Raw genomic sequence first — 16,239 nt, 5'->3', positions numbered from 1 at the left:
CCTCGATTCCTCCTCTAGTCAAGAGACTAGGTTTGGCAAAGCCATATTACATTCTGTTCATCCCTAAAGGGAAACATGGCGTTTTTACTCCCACCTCCAATTACACACCACTGCTATGGGAGACTATCAAAGATAAGGAATACGTCGGAGGACACAATCCCCTTCGAAGAACAAGTTACTTCTTACCTGGTAACGTTCTTTCGATGGGATGTTCATCCGACGTATTCCTTATCGCCCCTCCCATCCATCCCCGCAGTAATACTTCCCTTGTGGTTGCAGTTTACGCTCCTTCAAGGTCAATAACCAATTCATGCAGGACTTATCTTATGCTACAAAACGGAACTGAGCAACGGACGCTGCACATGGCTATTTATGGGCATGGTGACATCGGTGCCGATACGGTGGCTGTCGAGGGACACCAACTCGACGGACGTCGATGCGCAGCGCCCTCTACTGAGAACATTTTTTCCGAGGCCAGCAAGCTGGAGACGAATTATCAAAGACGAGGAATACGTCGGAGGAACATCCCATCGAAAGAACGTTACCAGGTAAGAAGTAACTTGTTGTTCTGTTTTTCTGACAGCTGGAAAATCATATTTACAGTATATAGACAAAATGTGCGTGTGAAGATGAATTTCTAAAATCTGGGCAGATTTTAGGAGGCCACCCTCGATATAGTGGGAGTTTAGCCACACCCAATCAAGGTAAGCGTGGAGAATGGCCAAGGCTAAGTCTCAGGAGAGGCAAGTGGGGTCCACAATGAGTTTACACAGCGAAATACATAATTGGCCTCATTACGAGTTTGACGGTAAAAAGTCAACAATACCGGCATGCCGGTGCTACCGTGTCCGTGTAGCACTGCTGCTGGAATCTATGGTAGATGCACCGGCATGCTGCTAATGGCCCTCAAACCCTCGATACCGGTATTCACGATGCCAGTATTACCGCTATGCAGATGCCGGTAATATCGGCACCGGAAGCAACGTCATCGTGCCGGAACGGGAAATGCACTGGTGGCCATCTTTTTAAAAACGCAATCCTCAGTCCATAGCAGTTGAACAGGAGAACAGAGTGGGCAGGAAGAAACCTAAGTAACATGACAACCAAGCAAGGCACCGCCTGTCGCCTTAAACCCAGATTCAATGACATTGCGCTGAACATGTTGGCAGACGCACTTGTCCAACATGCAGATGTTGTGTTGTGTTCTGACTTGAGGCGGTCAGCCCAACTACATAAGAAAGCCGTGTGGTTGGAGGTGGCCTGCAAGGTCTCAGTGGTGGGGACAACAGCCTGCAGCGTCCGCGATTGCCGCAAGCGGTGGGACGACCTCCGCCTGCAAGTCTTCACCCTCCTGTCTGCCGAACGCAGCCAGGGGATGGCCACAGGAGGCAGACCGCCATCCCCCTTCAAGCTTGCCACATGGGAGGACACCTGCAGCACCGTCATGAACATGGAGGGCATCGAGGGTGTTGGACATGCGGAAACGGGAGCTGGAACAACGGATGATGGCGAATCTCCCTTACTGTAATTCCAAAGTCACACCACGCACCTTCCTCCCCAACCCCAATGGAGAAGTCCAAATGCCAAGTAGGTGGCACCGAATTCCTACTGCATTAGCACCCACCTAAATCCACCTCCCACCCAACTACAATGTACCTGCCACAAACACTCCCAACAAACCCCACTGACACACCACACATGACCCCTAAATTGCCAACAAAAGCACCATCTGCCTGTGCACACATACATACACATCACTGTACAGCTGCAGCCCTCACCACTGTGCCACCTCATGGCAAGATGCACACATCACCTCCACCAGTTGCACACCTGACACACCCACCATGTACATACACGCAGTGTAAACATCAATGCATCAATGTACAGAATGGGTGCACGTCAGTTCCTCCATCAAACACCACATGGCATACAGCCCCTGTGGCATGGCCACAACACGCAAACCACTGCACACCTGTAGGCCACCCAACAGACACCATGCACAACATGTCCGCACCAGAAGGATGCTCCGACACTTCATCCCCCCTCCAGTCCTGGGGGCACCATGCCAGGCCCTCCAACATGTCAATGAGAATGCGCATGACTCTGAATGTACTAGCATCAATGTATGTCAGATGTATGCACACCTATGACTAATGCCCTGCCTCACTGTCCTCCACAGGCACAGGAACAGACAGCGAGGGTGAACACGCCCCAAAACCATTGAGAGCCGTTGCACGTCTGCGCCGCGGCAAAGACAATGCCTGCAACCAGGAGCCGTCCACCACCTCGGTGAGACCGAAGCGTGCCACGTCTTCCACGCACAGCCTCACCCCCCCCCCCCCCGCCTAGAGGACACACAGGATGTCCAGCAGCCAGAACAGCCGCAATCTACCTCTAGCAAGGCCCCCCATCAAACATCGACTCCTGGCAGCAAAGCCCTGTGGCCTACATCCACTCCTGGCAGCAAGGCCCCCAAACCAATATCTACTCCTGCCACAAAGGCCCCCCGGCAAACATCCACATCAGGGGCACAGGAGCCACTTCAAGGGGAGGAGCCGGAATCCCCGTGGCCAGTGAGCATGAGGAGGCACATTTAGCGGTTCAGAGGGGAGCAGGGTGAGGCGGCTCAATCCGCACTTCACAATGGAAGCAGACTCACCAAACCGCAGCTAGCAAGGGGAGGGTAAATCAACACCACGCAGGCAGGGAAGCCCACCTAGGGCACCTGCACATGGCCCAGGTGCGCACTGCGCATTGGAGGACATTGCCCCTGACACCTACAACGACGAAGTTGTCTTCAACTCTGCAAGCCCTCACAGCCCACCTCCCCTGCCAGCACATGGTCCACAGCAGATCCGGGACATTGAGGGGAGACTTACATGCATGGAAGGCCGGCAGCAGGCTATGCAGGCCCTGGTGACAGTTTGTGTCGGACGCTGAAGAAACACGGCAGGCCATGCAGGAAGGCCTGCAGGAGAATGCAAGGATGGTCATCAGGGCTGTGTACCGCGTGGCCAGGCGCATCCGTGAAGGCAACGTAGCAATGAATGCCCTGGCGCAGTCCATCACATAATTAGCAACTGCCATTGCCGAGCAGCGTAATGTAACCACAACCCTCCAGCCCCGTCCATTGTCGTGCAGCACACCGGCCAGTTCGACGCAAGCCAGCCCTGTGCGTCGCTCACAACGACTTGTGCACTACGCAAAAGCTCACCCACCCTCAGAAAAAGGGGGCGTGAATAGGGGAACTCAGAACTGCATGTTGGGTTGCAGTAGTTGTGAAGTTGTTGTGTTGGTATTGGGGAGGGGGGTATTGGTGTATTGGGTGTGGGGGTAGTGGGTGTTGGGGTATTGGGTGTGGGGGGTGTTGAGGTATTGGGTGTGGGGGAGGGGGTATTGGGTGTGGGGTAGTGGGAGAGGGGGTGTTGAGGTCAGTTCATGGGGATAGCACTGGTAGTTTTGCAATGGCAAATTTACATAGTTATTCAATTATCAATACAGCAGTTATGAGAAAGAAAAGCACATGACTGGACATTGCTTCTTGAGTGTGTCTCAATTTAATTATGCCCAGTGGGACCCATCCCCAGTGCCCTTGTCTTCTCCAGTCTATCAGAAGTAGTGGTCAGTCCATCAGAAGTAGTGGCCAATCACATCTTGCCGTGTCGCACGTCCCTCATTCACATTGTGCCGATGAGGAATTCCACCATCTCCCCCATCATCATCATCCTCATCCTCAGGTGGCACCATGACTATGTCAGGGGGCAGGGGTAAGGTGCGCCGGATGCACATGTTGTGTAGCATGGCATATACTAACACAATTTTCCCCACCTTCTCTGGCCCATAAATGAGTGCCCCCCTCCCTTCCCCCTGACCTGCTGAGGCAGCAAAACCGGGCCTTCAACTGCCCAATTGTCTGTTCAATGGTGACACGAGTGCTTGCATGTGAACGGATGTAGTCCTCTTCGTGCCTGTTGACTGGTTGCCTGATGGGGGTCAGGAGCCATGGCTTCAGGGGATACCCGGCATCACCTGCATGGGAGCAATGGGAAGGGTACTTGTGATTCATATGTGAATTTCATGTTGCCACTGGCTGTACAGTGTTCATGATTACATGCAACTAAGGATTCATTACTGCACATGACTTCTTGACCCAGGGAAGTATACTTGGATATCTTCTAATGTTCTGGGGGTGGGGGGGCTGTTGACATCCCAAGGACCATTCAGTGTGTACCTGCATTCTCGCAAATCAAGTCCTAACGTCCATGATGTCCTCGGGTTTCATTGATGTGCCACTGATGGGAATGGCATGTGCATGTACAGTGCATAATCACGCATCTGCCTAATGTGCATCATGTAACACAGTGGTGTCCACTGTATGCAATCTACTTATACATGTCAGCATGTACATGTCCATCGTCACCTTCACCTATATGAATTGGACAGATTCACATTGGTGGTATGGGCCACGGGTGAAGGGTTACGTTTCTGGGATGCGGCTGGGTGGAGGGTGGCATGGTGGTAGTAAGGTACTTTGGAAGGGACCTGCTCCTCTCAATTATTTCTTGGTGGTACTACATTTCTTTGGATTTTATTCATTTCCATGCTTGACCCATTGTACTTGGAGGTGTCCCTTAAAGTGACATGACTGCCATACTGATCTGCGTTGTACCTGTGGACTGAGTGCAGTGACTGAGATTTTGCTGTATGGCCGACGGATTTAGCTCTGCAGGGCATCATGACTCATGATTTCCTTTGCTGAGATCATGTATTTCATGCAATGTGGTACCTGTGGTTAATGTTTTCTGATGTTCCGGGTGCATGTGCTGGTGTGCGCACTGTGTCTGTTGATTGCATGTACACACAGCTGTGTGGGCCTGGCACATATACAGGCATTGCCTGTGTTGCACATTCTGTTGCATTTACTAAGGCCACAGATTTAGCCACCTAGGACGCTGTGTGTGCTCTGGTTCCATTCTGTATCTGTGTGATTTGATGTTGTGCAGGTTGGAGATGTAGAGGTTGGTAGGTCTGATTCCTCATCCAACTTTGACTTCTATTGCCCAGACAAGTGTCTCTGCACTCCATTGCATGCCTGTTGATGCTTACGGCTGTTTGCTGGAGTGACGTTGGAATCATGCCTGTGGCGTCCACTTGTGCTCCTCATGCATGCAATCTTGTGCTATGTTCCAAGCCTCCTCATGGGCCAGCCAGCAGGCACGTTGTCTATGCTTGTGACCCCCCCTACCCCCAAACAACCCTTCACATGGGCCAGCCAGCAGGCACGTTGTCTATGCTTGTGATTCTCCCCACCCAATCAACAGCCCTCATGGGCCTGTGGATACACTCACCCAGCAGCCAGGTACATTGTGCAGCGTGTCGTGCCATGTAGCGGGGAAGCGTGGAGTTGTGCAGCACTATGGCGTATGTGTGGAGCCAGGGAATTTTGCACAGCAATGCGTGATGATTTGCGTGCCTCGTACACCATCTGTACATTCAGAGAAGGGTGCAGCTTCCTATTCTGGTACACTACCTCCACAGTATGCCGCACAACCAGCTCCACATGGGTACAGTCGAGGGCACCAATTATATTAGGCATGCCTGCCACTGCATGGAATGCTATTTTGGTTGCATTCACCTCCTCCGCAGTTCGTGGTAACTTGATGTGGTTGCCTGCGTGTTTCAGGAGTGCATCTAGCACCTGGTTGAGCACACGGGAGAAACAGGGTTGTGAGATTCCATGCAGCTGCCCCACTGTTTTCCTGATAAGTGCCTGTGGCAAATAAGTGTAGCACAGACACTACCTTCAGCAAGGTGGGGGGGGGGGGTAGATGTCCGGATATTGATCAGGCTCACCAGGTCATCATGGATGAGGTCCACTATTGTGGTGATGGTGTCCCTGTCCAGGCGGTACAGGGTGTGAATCTGTGCAGGGGTTAGGGTGAATGGGCTGGCCCTTAGGCGAGGGATTGGTGGCTGCCTGTGGGGTACAACTGTCTGCACAATGGGTATGTGCTGGCCCAAGCTCGCCCTCCTTCTCGTCCTGCGCCTTTGCTGCATTGCTGCATTCTCATTCTCTGCCTCCTCAAGTAGTAGCAGTGCAAGCATGTCCTCCTGCTCCAGTAGTCCAAGTGCTATTGGTAACATTGTGGATTTCGGTGGGGTGTGGTTTGTGGTGTGTGGGAGTGCTCCTTCTGGGCTGTGCCAGACTCCATTGCTTCCACCTGTGCCGATTGTGTGCACCTGTGGCAGACTTCTACACAGCAGATTACTATTGACGCCTGCGCCGGGATGCCGGTGTTAACGGCATCATAGTAACCATTATTACCTGCATGTCTATGCCGGTGATTGCATGTCCGTGTACCTCCTAATTTGCACTTAACTGCGGCATGCCGGTGTCACTGGCACGGCAGCCGAGTGTCGCCATTCATACCGGCAACAGTGAGGCCGGTCAAGACGGGTCCCTGCCGGTGACACCGGCATCGCGGCTCGTAATACTCCGGTCCAGTAAACGATGTCAGTACAGTTATATCAGCATTGCTTTAACTGGACCGGCAACTTTGTAATGAGGGCCAATGATTACACTTGGACACTAAGTTCAAAAATACTCTTATTATTGGCCAAAAAACACTGTAAAAATGAATCAAGCAGGTAATATTACACAACACTCGAAATATAAATCATTTATACAGAGACAGTTAATGCAACGCATACAATTCGATATATTCCTGAAAGGAAAGTTAAGTAGTTAGGCAATTGTATTAACATTCCACTGGAATAGAAGCCCTAACTTTATAAATCCAACGCTAAGTTGAATGGGGCCGTGTGCTCAGAAGTTCCCAACGTACCTTTGAAGTTGGGACAAAGTTAGGAAATGTTCCTGTGGGTGTCAAGATTGTTCCAGAAGTTGTTCAAATGGATTACACTTGAGTAAATGACTTTTCCTAGCTTCTAGACCAGCGTTTTCATCAAATGTTTTTAAAAAGCAATGGAATGGAATAATAAATCAAAGTTATTCACAAATGTTATAATGGAGGGACCAGTAAGTATTGCGACTACTCACCACCCGTATTCCGATTTTTCAAAAGGACTTCACAGGTCAAATGGGTGTCACTGGGGGCAGGTTTTCCCGTCGTTGGATCTAGTCGAAGAAGCTCAGGAGCTCTTGGTGCAAGAAAGGTTCTGGTCGGATCCAAAAGCGGAGTGCAACCCTATTCAGTGGAGAAATGCAGCAAGCACTGATGCAGGATTCTTCAAGACACTCTACCAGACGAAGAAAGGCTGGTTCCAGCAACAGTCAACGCACACAGACAGCAGGTGTCTCAGTAGTTGCAAAGAAAGGAAACCTTCCAGAACAGGACCCGTGGATGCTGGCACACTGAAATCTGTTAGGAAGGCGATTTGTAGGACTAGTTGGGGACCACTGAAGTTCTCGGCAAAAATACGGAACAGCGACACTTCTAACACAGTAGCCCAAAACTGAGTTGTTCAGTCCACTGGGTGGTCCAGGGACACTTTCTAAGGCGGCAGGATTGCGAGAAGGTGTTGATTGGCTGGTCCCACCAGTCCGAAGGGCCTAAGCACCAGCAAGTGTCTTCTGAGATTTAGTAGTCCAGCAGGGCTTCACCAGGACAGCAGCAAGAATGGTTTGCCGGCCTCTTCAGGATTTTTCCTCGGGTCTTCTGTCATCTGCACAGCTACACAGGATGCTTTTTTAAAAAAAACTTTCTTTATTGGTTTTACATAGCAGTAAGTGAACACCACATTACCTATTAAACAGTAACACCCCCGAATCCCACTGTGAGCATGCCAGTACAGTGTATAGAATACACTGTATGACATACAATCATTAGGAGTGACATAGCATGTCAGAGTCTGTCCCAGTAATGTTCCATTAAGGTGGCTCAGCATACAGAAGCTCTTGTTTCACTTGGTCCTATATTGTCCAAAGTTTGTTTCTCGCATACATGGGGTCATGTGTTCTCATTGAGGGTGAGGTCCCAGTGCTGCGAGGTTCCCCTCAGAGGCTGGTGAGTTCTGCGTTTGTTGGGCAAAGTAGTGTCTGAAAGGGTCCCAGTGATCAAACGGTCTACTGCCATTCGGCAGTGTTATTGCAGATCTTGTTTCTCTTTTCTCACACACATTCATAAGGTTCAGCCAGCCCTGGAAACATGGTGCATTACGTTTCCCCCTAGGATTTTGCAACTAGGTACCTGGCAGTTACTGATGCCATCCCTAGCAATTTCCTTTCTGTTCGGGAGCCCCCCCTTAGTTATTGGCAACAGCCATAGCACAGGGGAATAGTGCCTCGGGGACGGTAACATTAGGGACATGGCGTCCTCAATTTTTCCCCAGAAGGGTCTGATATGTGGGCAGGACCACACCACGTGACAGAAATCAGCAGAGTCACAGTCACATGTTTTACAAAAAGGGGAACTTTCAAGGAACATCCGATAGAGGCGGGCAGGTGAGTAATAGACCTGATGTAGAAATTTAAAATCGATCAACCCGAACCGGCTATTCAGGGACAGATTGCGGGTACAAACAATTTTCCACTGCTCTTCATTTATCTTTGTCCCCAGCACCAGCTCCCATCTGACTCTAAAGTTCGGATCCTTCACCATTTTCTGTGTTCTGATCATCTTGTAGATGGTAGATACCAATTTCCTGGAGTACAGCGGGATAATTACATACTGAAGTATTGGAGAGGGGGCAGGGGGTTGCAGGATGCCCAGCCATTTAGATTTGATTACCTCCTTGAGACGAAAATAGAGCAGCATAGTCACTGCAGTCCATTCGCCCTTAGTTTTCAATGTGTCCCATGTTATAAACTGCCAGTCGTGTACCAAATCCCCTAGAGTCAGGATCCCCAGCCTCTCGAAGTGCGTCTGGAATACCCCTTTGTGTGTAACCGGGACCCCGCTTACTTTGAATATGGGAAGGTTCAGAGAGTAGCGGGTCTCCTCGCCCACCACTCGGCACATTTGACCCCAGGCTTTACATGGGTTTTTCCCTGGCTGGATCTCGGATCGTCCACCTTCCCCCAGTTACCCCATAGCAGTCCCTTTAGGTTGTTTCGATAAGTGATTGCTTTCGCTAGATGTGTGTATGTGGGAGTGCAGCCGTGGGGGACCACCACCACACAGAATACTGGATCTGTGCCGTCAAGAAGTATGTATACAAGTCTGGATAATCCACCCCGCCTTGTTCGTAGGGAAGGACGAGGGTGTCATAAGACACTCTTGCCTGTTTACCCGGCCAGGCTTTTCGCACCATCTGGCTTTTAAGGCGGGACCAGAAGTTCCGAGGGGGTAGGTTGGTACGTTGTTAAAATATATAGGAGCTTCGGAAGAAGCACCATTTTGGCCAGGGAGATGCAAGCAGCTTGGGAAATGGGCAGGAGGATCCATGATCCCACTCTGTGCGCCAGTGTTTCGAGTGCCTTTGCATAGTTTTCCCTGTATAAATCTCCCACGGATGGAGTCACTAGGATAGCCAGGTACCGAATGCCCTGTGGGCACCACCTGAAGTCCTTCCCCATGTCAGAGTGTTGACACATGTAGTTAGAGGTAATACTTGCGACTTAGTCCAGTTTATTCTCACCCCAGTGAGGTCCCCGAACTTGATTATTTCCTGCACCAATGGCCAGAGGTTCTGCCCGGGGTGTTTCATATATTATAATATAACGTTCGCATACAGGGAAATAATGGAGAGGTGTGATTGAATATTTATACCTGGGTGGGCGTGATATTCTCGTATGTAGCAGCCGAGTGGCTCAACAGCAAGGGCGAACACGATTGGTGACAATGGGCATCCCTGGCACGTCCCTCGTGGTGGATGAAAGTATTCAGAGGTCATTCCATAAGTATACACTGCAGCCCTTGGTGCAGTGTACAGCAAGCGGACCCACCATGTGAATGTGAGGCCGAACCTAGAGCGCCAGGGGATCACGAACAGGAAGGGCCATTCTACAGAGTCAAAGGCCTTCTCTACATCCAATGCAGCCACGGCAATTGGGATTTCCTTATTAATATTATGCATAAGCGTGAATAGTCGCCGCCAGGTTGCTCTGGGTAGACCGTCCGGCTATGAAACCCACCTGGTCTGGGAGTATCAGTGCCTGCATACAAGGTAGAAGCTGTTAGCAAGTATTTTTGCTAGAATCTTATTATCCGTGTTAATTAGGGACAGTGGTCTGTACGAAGCGCATTTAAGGGGATCTTTGTCCGGTTTAAGCAGTTGTGTTACAAGGGTGGTTCTGGTAGACTCAGGAAGGACACCTGTGGATAGTGCTATCTCGTACATTTCCTGCAGGTGTGCCACCAGGAGGTCAACGTAGAATTCGGCCGTTATTCCATCCAGGCCTGGAACCTTTCCGTTAGGGAGAGAGAGGACTGTGTTGCGAATTTCCTCGTCTGTGAGAGGTGCATTCAGGTTTTCGCCCCAAGTAGGGTCCAACCATCCCAGAGCTATTTTGTCTAAATATTACGCTATGCTGTCATGCCAGACGTCCAGTTGGGATGTGTATAGACAGTTCTAGAATTCACAAAAGACACTGTTTATCCCTTCATTGTCTCTACTAGGGGTCCCTTCTGGGGTCCTATATTTCTATAATGGGCTTGAGTTAGCGTTCATGCTTAAAAGCCCAGGAGAGTGTCCCACTAGGTCGATAGCCCTCAATGTACCTTACCGCCGCGACTGGGTCTCCTAGATACCTTTCCTCGCTGGCTGCCAGTAGGCTCGACTCTCCCCTTTTTTTCCCCCTGAGCATGTTGCGTATCCAGAGAATCGTGGGATCCCTGTTGTACCTCCAGGGCTTTGATATTGTTCTCTAGCGTGTGCATGGACCTGCGTAGAGCTTTCAGGACCCCACCTTCTTTTGAAATATAACATCCCCTAATATACACCTTAAAGGCTTCCCAGATCACCCCCCGGTTCGGGGACTGGGCCCACATTAGTTTGGAAGTACATTTGTATGTCTTGCCCCATGTCTTCGCGGAACACTGTGTCATTCAGTGCATGTGCCTAAATCGCCAGTGTAACCGTTTTGGGGGTTTAGTCGGCCCTGTGATGTGAATTAATACCGGAGAATAATCTGAGAGGGTCCGGGGAAGCATGTCGGTGCTGATAATGTTCCTAGCTAAGGGTACTGTTACTCTAACGTAGTCTATCCTGGACGAGCTGCCATGCACATTGAAGTAAAAGGAGTATTCCATGTCAGTGGGGTGTATCCTGCGCCAGTCATCGTATAGTCCATGATAGTCTGCTATGGAAGACCATGTTTGGGCTGCTTGTGGCAGGGGGAGTTGCACTGTTGATGACCTATCCAGGCCTAAAGTGGTGGCCATGTTAAAATCATCCACCCACACAATATCATAGTCCGGGAATCTGTGAATGTGGTTAGCGCAACATTGAGTTCTGGCGAGTCTGTTCAGGGCATGTATGTTCATCAGAAGGAGCTTTTGGCCAGATATCTCCACAGCTAGTTGGATATACCGACCATCTTCGTCCCCAATCTGTTCATGGAGTCGAAATTCTAAGGAACAGTGTATGTACATGGCAACCCCCCGAGAATGTGAGTTGTAGGAGGAGCAGTACCTGTGTATTCCCCATCCCCCTATGTTGGGGAGTGCCCTTTCTCGTGTCAAGTGTGTTTCCTGCAGACATACCACATTTACATTAGGGTTCTTGATGTAATTAGTTATCGGAGAGACTTTTTTTGATTGGTGAACCTTTGTATATTCCATGACATTGCATTGTCCAATTTACCCTCAGCTTTAGGCATTCCCACATTGTGGATAAGAAAGGATTTTCAATACCTATGGTACTCTCCTGATTCAGCTGTGGTCAATTCGAGAACTGAAACAATATCATACCATGAAGTGAACACTGTTTTACTCTTCCTTACGCTGCGCTCATGTCTCGCCTCCAACCCCAGTTATAAACCCTGTTACAAAAGAGCGAACTGTACCAAACCCCAATGAAGGCCACCGGCTCCAGAAACATAAACCTACCGGCACCCATATACCCTCTGAACCCCAACTTCCCACATTAACTAATACCAGATAGTGCCATCAGTAGCTGCGGATATCGGGGACCCGTGGGTTTCGGTGTGCTGAATTGAGGGCTCGCCACAAGCCGCTGCTTTGGCTCGTCGCCGCCCTTGCCTTCAGATATGTGAACGGTGAATTTCAAAGAAATTGGATTCTCTAGAGCAGGATATTATTGTAGGATTTCTCACCCTTGCCAGAGCTGCTGAGGCTGCACCCATTTCCTAGCTGCGCAACAGCGCCTCCTGTTAGCTACACAGGCTACTTGACTCCTCTTCTGATCTGCCGGAATGGCTCCAAGACTCCTCCTATCACTAAATTCAGGTCCGTGATCAGACTCAGCCCTCCAATAGTAAGGATCTGCACCACTCATGCACATCAGCAGTGGTCAAACGCGGGACCACTTTGGGGCTGACTTATGCATGCACACTCGACATACTGGTACCAGTATGTGGATTAGGACCAGACAGTCCCAACCAACATCTGAGCCCAGTCACACTAGCCCTCAAAAACAGCAGCTTTCCTGGGCAAATGAATGACCATAAAAGGGAATTCTTGACCTGAGAAGGCAGGAAGGCGGCCAAAGAACAAAATGGCCAAGAAGAAGAGAAAAATCTCATGGCACGGTAGTCTTAGGACACAAGCCCCCGTAAGTAGCCAAACACAGTAAACGCCAATGAGCTAAATAAAAATATAGCAAACGTGGTACAAAATCTAACTTCTGCCAACAGCTTGTCTTTAGGTACATTTAAAAGTAACCAAAAATCCCTTGGGTGTGTGTCTAAGTCTAGGGTGATACTAAAGTATCCCCATTGCACTGCATTGAAAGATGCTTTGTGCAATGTGAAAATGTTACCCAAACATGTAACTAGTAAAAAGACAAAAAGGACCCATAGTTTCCCAGTACTGACAGTCTTAAGGACTAATCAGTTTCCCCATAACAAATGAGCAAAAGGCCAGTGAAGTAAAGCGGAAGGCTTCACTTCTCTGTAGAAAGTCAGGACAAGGTGTAAAACAAAAGCAAACCGCTTGGGTTTATAAAGCGTGAACCTAGCTAGGAAGCAATGAGGTAGGTTTTAGTGACGCACGATTATCAGAAAGGTTCTTGTGTGTGAGGGAGTGTGAAGGTTGTCCAGGGCTATGTTGCACAAGGTGGGATTAGGAGGCGGTGCAGGGGGTGGGGGAGGTGACTACTATCTTCTTCAAATGCTTAGAAATGTTTTATGTTTATAGCATGGTTGCCTCCATACCTTGTCTCAAGGAGGGGGTAATAACCTGTCTCGGGAGGATGGCTCAAAGGCAACGTCCTCGCCTTGGAAGCAAGACGACACAGAGCAACATAGGTTTGATCCCTGGGTCCGCGCTTAGAAACCTCTGGGTATTAAGCGCGTTATAAATAACCTATCATATCATATCATATAACTAGTAGAAGGGACAGAATAACAATGGGAAATGATTTTGTTAGTGTGAAAAGTTGCACTATCTCTGATTAATCATGGGGTTCGTACATTGACAATAGCTGAAGAGTTATGTAACAACTGAAAGAATTGGGATATAGTCTTTGCTGTATCAAGTTACAATGGGAAAGCTTGTTTATTGAGGAACAGAATGTTAAAATAATTGTGAAATCTGTATTTTATATTGCACTCATTTGAGGTCTTCGTTTTATTGGATCTTCTTAACTTATATCTTTTGTTTGAATTTTTGTACCAACAGTGCATGGTAATTGCATAATGTTGAGTGTATGCCTCTAATACAAATACATTTGTGCATTTACATTTTTTAGGTTCTAAACACCATTGAGATTTATTCATGTTGTTTTTTTATCCAGTATGTGTCTTTTATGGCTTAAAGAAGCCAAAACAAAGGTATTTTGATTGAATGTAATGATTGTATGTGGGGGAAGTCTTAATAGCATTTGTTCAGAACTAACGACTTTATTAATTCATTCAAAAAGCTTAACAAGAATGTTCACAGATTATGAATAAGCGTAACACAAGCACAATGTTCTTTGGAAATTCCATGTGAGAAACATTTCAAAACCAGATCAAAGGATACTAACAGGAAACAGGCACTTTTTATTGTAACTAATCCGCGCCCAAGTTATTTCAGATGTGCTTAGACTATTTGTTCATCTCTTGAATGGTCTTTGCATTGTTTCTGAATCCTACTGTTGTCAATGAAGGGAGAATGACTCCTCATACAGGAGTCTTCCAATTAGTTTGCATTTCTTCATTGGTTTTCTTTCACTGGTTGTGTTCTACAGGAATGGCAGGCTCTGGGCGTGGAACAGTTGCGTCTCAGCACCGTGGACCTGACTGGTGTCCCCACCCAGGAGTACTTGCAGAAGGGAGTGAAGTTTGCTTTGAAACATCAGAAGCTAGGGAACTCTGTTTACGTTCACTGCAAGGCAGGGCGCTCACGCAGTGCCACCATGGTCGCAGCATATTTAATACAGGTAAGAAGACACTGTCTGAAATAAAGATCATGGAATATGTATTGTTCATAAACACTGATTATATCAACATCTGGAGCACTGTTTTATAATAAAGATACAAGGATCTTAATACAAAAGATAAATAATTGTACGTGTCTGGTTCGGTATCCAATATCGAAGTAAACCGTTGGGGAAAATTATTTTTACATCCGCTATGCTGCACTTTCTCCACATATTCTAGGACTGCACTTTGTTTATATAACTATAACAGTCCTAGAGTATGCTAAGATTGCTGATAAGTAGGATTACAAAAATATATACTTGGTCCCAACAGTGTTTTTCTGGTTCATACCTGAACACAGAGCCGAGATCAGCGTGAGGTGCACTGGATGGAGCTGCTGGTGAACAGGCTACTCTGTGCTCGCTCCAACCATTGACATTTTGCTCCCACCGGGCTGGCGACTGCTGGTGTAGCGCTATGGGCAGTGCTCTGCAGCCTTGCACAGGACAATATTGCCCTTTTATTCTGTATCACATAAGTGGTGGCCGTAGTGAGAAACCAGAAGGTGTCTCACCCGCTAGTACCCGGGGATCTCTCTCTCTCAGTTGGCCAGGACACAGCCATTGCCTTTGGATCACCTGGGCGAGGGATCTTCGGGGAGTGGGAGTGGGAGTGGGACATTGAATGGTGATATGCGGTATCACTCCCCCTGTAACAACTTTACTCCATCCTACCAGGTACCTGACATGTCCAGTTACTATGTTCAAGCAATTAATGACAATCACTCACACCTGACTTCCATTAAACTTCCCCACACGGATAAATGGCAGAGCACAAGAGCACACTCTGAGCGAGGCAAAGCACACGACAGAACAGCATTTCGAGTCGGCAGCTGAACGAGGTGAAAAAGATGGGAAACCAAGAAGGGTTTGCAAGGAGGGAAATACCCTTGACCTTTCCGGCAAGAAACTGTTACTTTCCAGAAACCTTCGAAGCGGAAAGCATAAGGCCTGGAAACGTGATTGAATACTCTTGCATTGTGTGTCTGAGATACCGAAGGCCGTCCCTTATAACCAACCAATGTGCGGAGGAGCGGCAGCCGCCGGGTTATCGTCCTTGGCTCCAAGAACAAAGAAGCATTAAGAGAGATCAACACAGCCGGTGAGTTGGGGAGACCGATGCAAGACTGTTCTGTGTTGAAGTCAAGGTTGCAAGCAGCAACATTGTATAATGAGCGCTGGAACAAATATTGTTAAAACTCGTGTGAGAATTGCAGAATTTTAACACAGTGGTACTTAACCAACGGTATCCAGTTACTATCTCGGAAAAAAAAATTTGGAATGACAAAAATGGGGAAAAAAATGATACCGAATTTTTTTTTTGTTCTAATGTATTATTTCTTTATTTACATGTTTTTTTGGGGTTTTGCGAGTAAAAAAAAAAAGGGTTAAAAAAAATCACTATAAACCTTAATCAACACTTGGCCAAAATGTACCCGGGCATCACCCCCTACTGCTGGGGAGGATGTGCACAGATCAGTACCTACTGGCACTAATGGTGGGAATGCCCTTACATACAGTCTTACTGGAACAAAATCCTGGGGTGGATCCACCAGATAGAGGGTATTCACAGGGAACTCTCCCTGTCATGGTTCTCTTTGGGGTCGAACAGATAGAGGAGCAATACCTGGTTCTCCTGCACATGTCCAGAAACCTGCTACTGGCGACACGCGTATGCGTAACAAGCAAATGGAA

The 16,239-nt window shown here is 48.3% G+C and overlaps 1 protein-coding gene across 1 annotated transcript in view; it reads left to right on the top strand.

Annotated features, from left to right (window-relative positions):
* Positions 1–16,239, top strand: part of PTPMT1 (protein tyrosine phosphatase mitochondrial 1) — a 401,721-nt gene that overhangs the window by 296,167 nt on the left and 89,315 nt on the right. Inside the window, exon 5 of the mRNA XM_069623099.1 lies at positions 14,314–14,505. Within this exon, the coding sequence (XP_069479200.1) occupies positions 14,314–14,505 (192 nt within the window). The remainder of the gene's footprint in view (positions 1–14,313; positions 14,506–16,239) is intronic.

This window comes from Ambystoma mexicanum, chromosome 11 (genome assembly GCF_040938575.1).
Source record: "Ambystoma mexicanum isolate Mex_15411 chromosome 11, UKY_AmexF1_1, whole genome shotgun sequence".
NCBI classification, from domain to species: Eukaryota; Metazoa; Chordata; class Amphibia; order Caudata; family Ambystomatidae; genus Ambystoma; species Ambystoma mexicanum.
The sequence above is the reverse complement of the archived record's forward strand: the minus strand, read 5'-3'. Positions and strand labels throughout refer to the sequence as shown.